Genomic DNA, 9110 nt, shown 5'->3' on the forward strand with positions numbered 1-9110 from the left:
CCGCTCCCAGAGTCTCCTGGTCCCTCTCTCTCTGCCCTTCCTCTCCCCCAGCTTCTGTGCTCACTCTCAAATAAATAAAAATTAAAAGAAGAAGAAAAGAAAAAAAACCATTTAAACCTAAAGTACAGCGTAAGAAGGCCTGACTTTCCCCAACAATACACCTGATTCTGAAGCATGTCTGCATCTCTGCGCTCAGCTGAAGTGTCACTGAAAAGGACAGAAAGGCTCCAAGCCTGGGAGTCTGGAGACCCAAACCGTTATCAGGGTCATCTCTACTCACCACAAGCCCTGGGCAAGGCACTCCACTTCTCTGGATCTCCTTATCTCACACATTAAAGGGCTGAATCTGTTCTTCTGATTATCAAGATTGACTGAAATGTCATTTTGGTCATGAACTGTAAAGCCACATTCTCCAGACTTGGGAAACGCCAACAGGAAGCAAAGTCTTCACATATGGCACAGACTCAGATTAAGGAGAGTTCTGAATACCAAGCCTTGACTGTCATTTCTACTGACACTGGGGCTAGGCTGTAAACCGTTCTTCCTGCAATTCTGTCCATCTGTTAACGGCTGTCCACGTTACAGCTTTCCCAGTACTCCGTGTTTTATCAAGCAAAGGACATCTACAGACCCTTATTAATGCCAGGTGTCCTGCCCCTTGACATGCACACACACAGGTTGCTCTCACACAGCCTGCAGTTATGGTACCAGTGGGGCCACCACAACCAGACAGAGGTCCATTCTAATGAAGCAACTTTCTGGAAATATCAACCAAAAAGGCAAGATCATCAAAGAATGCATCAGCCACGTCAAAGGAAGTTACTCCAATCCCCTTGCCTGCCTGATGTCCATTCTAAATCCATCATTCATTCACCAACTATTAAGTGTCTGATAAGTGGCAGACACTGGGGACCAGGGATGGATCCTGGGAAGAGCAAAAACAAACCGACCATGACCATGGGGCCACGGTCCACAAAATAAAGTGTGAGGAGTTGTTTTTAAGGCATTTCGACGTCCAAAGATGCTCCATTTCATTTTCCAGGAAATGGTGAAAAGGAACACACGTACAGTCCGTTCTCACAGATGCTGCCTTCAGATCGCCACCTTCTTGCACAAAGTGCAAAAATTCTTTGAGAGGCTATTTTCTCACTTCCCCCAAGGATAATGCATTTAACTAGTACCAGATGGATGCCCAGGAGAGAAGCTAATTCATTATAGACAATGGATGTCTTGGGAACTAAGGGCTCAGTTCAACGGGGAAACCCTCTTGGGAAGGATTATCATTTATCCATACACATGTCTGTCTCTGTAAGAGACTGCGGACTCCAAAAAAAACAGCAATAAAGTGTCTGAAAATAGGGTTTTGGTAAACATTTATCAGATGAATATGCCCGATGGAGACACACGAACTTGTAGACTTCTCTACAACTCTCGCCAGCCGGAGTCCCACGTGACTCCAAATTCTTAGTAATGGACTCTTTGATGACGGGTATTAGATCAGTGCTTCTCTTTTTCCTCTTGGTGAGAAGGGGCATCAGAGAACTCCCAAGAGGCAAAACTGTGTATCTTCTCAGGAAAACAGAAGAGCACATTCACAAGTGCATTGTGTGTATAACTGTGTATATAGTTTCAAGGGTTCACAGGCCCTCTCTGGAAGTCTGTGACCCTCAGGTTAAGAACCCCTATACTCGATTCTTAGAAATTAGACTCAGGGCGCCTGGGTGGCTCAGTCGTTAAGCGTCTGCCTTCAGCTCAGGTCATGATCCCAGGGCCCTGGGATCGGGCCCAGCATCAAGCTCCCTGCTCGGCAGGAAGCCTGCTTTTCCCTCTCCCACTCCCCCTGCTTGTGTTCCCTCCCTCGTTGTGTCTCTCTCTGTCAAATAAATAAATAAAATCTTAAAAAAAGAAAAAAAAGTAATTAGACTCAAATTAATGCCCAAACCTAACCAGCCAAGTTCTATTTATTTGGCAAAAACAGGAGCAAAGGGGGCAGACAGACTTGGGTTTTGACCCAGGTTTTATTGTTTGCTAGCTGGGTGAGGTTGGAATAAGTCAAATCACCTTTCTCGGCCTCAGTTTCCTCATCTGTAAAATGGGTTAACAGTAGTTGCTAATTCCATTTAAAGTCAGGAGGCGATGAGTAAACACATGTGCTTGGCACAGTGCTCTGTACACCATAAATGGAGGCCATCCCCACCTCCCCTCTGGTCTGCAGATTCCACGCTTAAACCTCCCACTTCCATCTGCATCTCCATTCTGCACTGCATTAACAGCTCCCGTGGGATCTTAGAGAACAGGGCAGAAAATAAGAGACCCTAAGAATTCATAAGGTCACAAAACACAGCCCTAATGTTTTCTCCCAAATCAAAGCTTGGTTTTACCCTATGAAGGCCCTTCTGACAAGACAGTCAGCAATCTCTTTCTGTGTAAATCCAGGTCAGCTGCCAGCACACATTGTTCTATGAGGCCAAGTCAATTTTTAGAGGCAGGCCCCTTAACTTAAAATGGAGATGAAAAGAAAAGTGTTTGATCAAATACTGAACTGCAGAAACACACTGACAGGGAAACAAGGCAGAGGAATTAGTTTCCTAAAATTATTCCCTATGATGCCCTTAGTTAATATTGGGTATTTAAGGATGCCCTCAGCCCTTCTAACCTGCCACCTGGCTTCCCCCAACCCTTCACAGCTAAAGGCACTGGCTTAGTTCTTACATGTTCTCAACTTTCCTCTGCTTTCAAGACCATTCAACACTTATCCCAGGATATAGAAAGGCCAATTTTAAAGTCACACAAAACCTATCATTCAGCGTCCTTCTACAAATGAATTTCTTAAGCATTTCTAAATATTTGACTTCAAGGAGGAAAAATGCTTTTCCACTTTAAAACAATCTTTCATCTCTAGCGATGCAAATTTTCTTTGTTTGTTTAACCAATCCACATACCACTGGCCAGTGCTTAATCAGGCCTTTATTTAACATCACTAACCATGTGAGTTGGGCAGCCAAGTCTGCAAGTTTCAGATAATGATCTCATAATAGCAACAAATTGGTTCAAAGCTGAAATATGTATCAATACGTCTAAGAGCGCTTTAAAGTTCCACACTTCAGAATGACAGAGCTGTAATTAATTCCTCCAGCACTCCCACTCTATGCCTGACCCTTAGGAGCAAATGGGCTTCAGTGCTGCATTAATAAATAAGATAATTAACAGCATTTCATATCCACACACTGTTTCCACTACTTTCACAGATTAAGATGTCAAAAAAGAAAAAAATCTCTCTTCTTAACAGAGCACACTGGTGACCTTGGAAAAGTTATTTAAGCCTAAAATGCACAAGGAGAGAACCAAGAATCCTGGTGACTAATCCCAAGGTTTCAATTACTATCGCTCGCACTCTTGCTCTCTCTCTCTCTCTCTCTCTCTCTCTCGGTCTCTCTCAACCAGGCCTCCCTTCCCCTAATCCATGCAAATGACCAACAGGTACTCTAATTAGAAGTATCTGGGGCAAACCAGACTGTGATAAGGTATCTTCTGTCCTGTATATAATGGGGAGGGAGGAAAAACAGTCATGCAAACCAATTTCCTATCTTAGAACGCTTAAAGTAAAAAAACTCCCAAACGGGTCTTTTTCTCCCCTTAACCATGAACAACAGCACTACCGAACCGCACTGGAAATAACACAAGCAATGCTTCGGTGCCACTGTTTAGGTTTAGTTATCGGAAAATAAACTCTGCTCTGAAGATCATAAAAGCTTAAAGAGCAAATCACGCACAATTATTTTAAGATAGCAAATAAAGGCTTGAGAAGTTCAATAAAGTGCTTAGGAAAAAACATGATTAATCTGAAGCTAAATACCAATTTGCTTCTTCTACATTGTCACTTTTCATACAAAATGTTACATTTCCTCCCAGCAGTCCTGAAACACCAGCTTCCCTTACAAAAACATTTTTCAGGGCTGACAGGGACCATGCCAGTTACTTCAGTCCGAGCAGTATTTGAAGAACTAATAAAAGCATGCCAGCCTCTGTACACACATGGCCCGGAGAGCCACGCTGAGCTCCGTTTCTGCACTTGAGAGGTTCAGCAAGTAGGCCCCCACAATAAAGTTATTAAAGATATGGAGTGAGAACAGCAAGAAATTACTATTCAGACAACTCAGATAAACTCACCAACACACTATGCAGTTATAAAGGAATTAAGGACACCTATTAGTGATTGCTTAACAGTTCTACTTATTAAATACCATTTAAGTCATTTTTCTTTACTTAGCAATTGTTGACTTAATTTGGGGGGGGGGGGCACTAAGCTAATGGACTGCAAAAAAAGTTAGATAAGCACTTCAAAAAGAGTCAAAAGAGAATAGATTCCTTCTGCCAAATTCATACATTCCTGCTCTACTCACAGGGATAAAATAGCTACAAATGTGTGTTTAAACTGCTAATTTTGTATTAAACGGTGAACCCAGGATTATCTCAAAGCCCAGCACTACCCATAATGGATAGCCCGCCAGACAAACTACGGTGGAGAGAGAGTACAAGTTAAAACACTGCAGATAAAAATCGCAAACTTCAAAAGTCTCCTTCAAAAAGTGAAGTGCCACATTAAAACATCTTTTCTCTTAGAAAGCTGTAAATCAAACATTTCTAAAGCCATCAGGGCACAGTGAAAATCTCAAAGAGAAACAAGGAGCTACAAGGAGCAGGCTTTAAGATTCAAACTATTCTTGAAGACCGCCAGTAAAACGTAGACCATCTTCTCTAAAGCTTATAAATTAAAGACCATAGTTATAACATGAGCAAGGAAAAAAGTCCAAAGCCTTTAACATATGTAGTCACAGGACTCAAACATGTGTTTCCCCTTGTATTTACCCTGCAGAAGTTTAAGATGGGGATAAGAGCCCTGTGAGGCAATGCTGTTGATTAATGCCTGGCAAGGGTGCCTCCCCCGTCTTTGTAAGGACACACCTCTAAGGAGCCAAGCTGCACAGCTCCCTGTCCTATCCACACCGGGCTGAGTATGCACCACGGGAGGGGAAAGAAGAGGCTGCCATGCAATCATCCGTACAGTTCCCTCTTTTCATTCATAAGTCATCCAAGAGTAAAGCACAGAAGGCCCCAAGCTCAGAGCCCTGCAGCTATCCCATCACCTCCAAAAAGGCTCCAAATCAAGCCAACCATTTCAAATCGCCCGCATCCGAGGCATGCATATTAACCGCCATAAGTGCGCTGGCAGTCTAACAAGTTGATAAAATCATAGCCAAGGAAGCGGGAAGGCATCTACCCAGCTCAGCAACCGCAGAGGCTTCAACTCAGTCCCTCCTCCAAAGTGTAGGCACGGCTTAAAAGCTCTGCCTCGCCAGCTCCCTTTGGAATGCAGACCTCTCTCACTGGGAGCAAGGTAGGGAGGCCCTGTCAGTGAGCGACCCTGTCTCCCGATTTCCAGGCCCTCCGCAGAAGTCCTTGGCCCAGGAGCCGGCAGGCAGTCTCCTTCCCACCCTCTGTAATCTGAGGCACGCAGCGAAGGCTGCCTTCTCCGGCCACTCCAGGGCACTAGCGATCCCCACTCCTCCGCCAGCTCCCCCTGCTTCCCTGCCTGCTGCTGCTTGTCCAGAGCCCTGCAGGGGGGTCAGCGCCCAGGTGAAGCTGGCGGCAGGTTCCAGGAAAGAACCTAATGGGCAGCCCGCGGACAAACCTGGCTACTACTCTCAAAAAGAACACGCAAGGATGGAAAGCAAAGCCTGTGACCTGAAACAAGCCACCCCATCCTTCATCACTCTTCTTTCCAAAGTTGGCATTCAACAGGTAGTTCCAGGACTTCCACCTGAGGCAAACCGAAATGCCCAACCAGCCCAAGGGGGCCGCCCCAACATGGGTATCCGGACCCGGGGTCCCCCTCCCGCCCCCGGACCCACAGGAGACAGAGTCCCCACGTGCACTCGCCCCCCGCTGCGGCGCCCCGGAGGCCGCGTCCCGCCCGCCGGCCGGGGAGGGATGCAGCCGACCTCCTTGCCGCCCCTCCCGCCCGCCCGCCAGCCAGCCCGCGGCGGGGTCGGCGGGCGCAGCCCCCGGAGCCATCTTGTGGCTGCGGCGGCGCGGGGCCCGGGCGGCGGGCAGCTACCTGCACGATCTCGCCCTCCGCGCTGAGCGTGGCCCCGGCCCGCGAGAAGCGGCCCGTGAGGCCGGTGGTGTAGGTGGTGTAGTCGCCGCTCGGGCTCGACTCGAACAGCACCACCTCCACAAACGCCGTCTCCTTGGCCCGCGCCGCGCCGGGCCCCGCGGCCGCCAGCAGCAGCCCGAGCAGCAGCGGCAGCGGCGGCGGCGGCGGCAGGCAGCGGCCGCGGGGGCCGCGGGGGCGGCGGCGGAGGCGGCGGCGGCGGCGGCCCGGGGCCCCTGGGCGCCCGCCCGAGCGCGGCCTCATGGTCCTGCGGCGGGAGAGCGCGGAGGGCGGGCGCGGCCGGGCATAGTCGCGGGCCGGCGGAGGACCGAGCGCGGGCGGACGCCTCACAGCCCCATCGCGGCGGCGGCGGCGGCGGCGGCTTTGTGGGTCGCAGGCTCGGCTCGGCTCCCCCGGCCGTCGCGCCGCGGCCCTTTCATCTGCTCCACGTGAGGGGTTATCCCCGCCCCGGCAACGTCGTGACCCGCTCTCCCCTCCCTCCCCGCACTCGACCGCCGCGGCCGCCGGGGGCGGGGAGCGGGAAGGCGGGGCGGGCGCGGCGGGGGGCGGCCCGAAGGGCGGGCACACCCCCGAGCTCGCTCCGCCCCCTCGTCCCAGCCCCGCCCCTCGACGACCGCCTGCGCTCCACCCCATTGTTCTCGCTCCGCCTACCGTCTTGCTCCGCCCCATTGGCCTCTCTCCGCCCCTCCCCCTTCATCTATACCCCGCCCCCTCGTCCTCGCCCCGCCCCCACGCTGTAGCCCCACCCCTTCATCCGCGCTCCGCCCCCAGCGGCAGACATTTCTCGTCGCGGTTGCCAGAGTTCGGCGGGAACTCTGACAGCATCCTGCTGCCAGGCGACTGCGTTCTCTCTGGAGGCTCCACGCCTCCTGGTCCCGTGCGGTAGTTAGGGCCTTGTCCTTCCCGGCTCTGCGGCCCCAATCCACAGTTCCCGGGAGCCCGCACCCGGCTCTCGACCCTCACCCCCCGCCTCTGGGATCGAATGGGAGATGCCCCCGCGGGTCACAGCCGGTTGCAGCTCAGCCCTGCCTCTTGAGACGCGTCTGATTCTTGCTCCAGTGTCACTAAGACAGTTACTCAACTTGGGGGGCGGAGGTGGGAGCCATTTAACCATGGGATTCTGGTGGAGTTCATCCTTCTGCAGCCCAGAAGCTGTAACTCAAACACCGCTCCCCCCAAGAGGGTTCTGGAACTTTGAGTCTCTCCGTGTGCAGAAGGCCAGAGTATTCCAATACCATCAGTCTTTATGCACAGAATGATGGCTGCAAATTTAAAGTAGCAAATACATGCCCCAGGGCCCAGGGGGTCCCCAGTCGCCCAGCAGATAAACTTTTCAAGTCCCCGCCCCCCTTTGGAACATGCCTTTTCCGTCCTCTTCTATGAAAATCAAACTCTTCCCTCAAAATTGAGATTCAATTCCCACTTCCTCCGTGGGCTTTTCCTTTTCTCAGCAAAATGGCTTTCTTCAGATATCCGCAAATATTTGGTTAGGATGATCTGCTTCTATTTGCTACCACACCCAAAATACTAAAAAGACGAAAAGAAAACTCAATGAGTATTATCTTGGGTAAACAATTTACCAAGGTTGCATTTTAAAGTAGAAAAAATATTTGCAAAATGTGGAATAGAAAATACACTCAAAAAAATCCACTAATCTGCATTGCCACATTTGGACCACCCAGAGTTTCTGCTTAGGAAACTCCCCCTAGATGGAACAGTCCAGTCATTAAGGGGGAAGTCCATTACTACAGCCCAACTATGACACTTCACAGTATTTGAAATTCAAAGTCACCATCAACTGATGAACGAGTCAACAAAAACAGTATATCCCTACAGTGGAACGAAGCACTGATACTGGGCTACAATATGAATGCACCTTGAGAACGTTTGGTCAGTAAAAGAAGCCAGTCACAAAGGACCACAAGGTGTATGATTCCATTTAGATGCAATGTCCAGAATAGGCAAATCTGCAGAGAAAGAAAGTAAATTAGTGGTTGCCAGAGGCTGGAGAGAGGCAGGAATGGGTAGTGACTGCTAATAGGTTTCTTTTGGGGGTGATGCAAATGTTCTGGAATTAGATAATGCTGATGGTTGCACAAGTCTGAAAATATAATAAAACACCCTGAATTATACACTGTAAAAGGATGAGTTTAATGGTTTGTCAATTATACCTCAATACAGTTGTTTAAAGAATTTCAAAGTCATTAGTGGTATTTTCCTGAAAACACACACACATACATACATACATACACAGATTACTGTGTAAGGCTATTCTCTGCCCTTTGAAGGCTTAGTTCAAATATCACACCCTCAGGACCCAGGCTGCTATATTTAAAATAACAGTGAGCCCCCTCTCCCCAAATCCCAATCTTCCTTGACCTGACCCCTGCTCCCCACCCCTGTGGCATTTATCACCTTCTAACATACTAAATGATTTGCTTACTTATTTTTGTCTCTCTTCCACGCCCCAAATACACACATGCCAGAGAGCAAACTCTATATTGGCAAAGATCTTGTCTCGATCACTGACTTAGGCCAAGGCTGCCTGGCCCAGAGTAGGCACTGAATACATATTTGTTGCATGAATTAATGACTAAATGAATGAGTGATAAGCTCATCGTTTTTTTATCCCTCCCATTTTTCAGACATTTGGGGCAGCCTGTTAACTAACAGCTGCTTAGGAGAACTGGACTTCTTGGGACCAAAATAAATTCTGAATGTGAAGAAGAGCAACAGTCCTTCCCCTCAAAGACTGCAACGAAAACCCAGACAAGGGTCAAAAAAGAAACCGAGTTCAATTTCTAAAACTCTGTTTAAAGAAATACGTGGTCAGTAAAACACAGGCCAGCGACACAAAGGTAACATAATTCATCTCTCACCCGTTGTAAAGTTGTTTAGGAATGGAGATCTTACTGAGTAATGAAGTTTCACCAAA

General features: G+C 48.9%; 1 protein-coding gene across 1 annotated transcript in view; it reads right to left on the bottom strand.

The window, feature by feature from the left end:
• ZNRF3 (zinc and ring finger 3) overlaps positions 1-6666 on the bottom strand; it is a 158180-nt gene extending 151514 nt beyond the window's left edge. The window contains exon 1 of the mRNA XM_059140756.1: positions 6119-6666. Coding sequence (XP_058996739.1) covers positions 6119-6418 — 300 coding nt within the window. The 5' untranslated portion in view covers positions 6419-6666. The remainder of the gene's footprint in view (positions 1-6118) is intronic.
• Between the last annotated feature and the right edge of the window lie 2444 nt (positions 6667-9110).

This window comes from Mustela lutreola, chromosome 11, assembly GCF_030435805.1.
Source record: "Mustela lutreola isolate mMusLut2 chromosome 11, mMusLut2.pri, whole genome shotgun sequence".
Classification (NCBI taxonomy): domain Eukaryota; kingdom Metazoa; phylum Chordata; class Mammalia; order Carnivora; family Mustelidae; genus Mustela; species Mustela lutreola.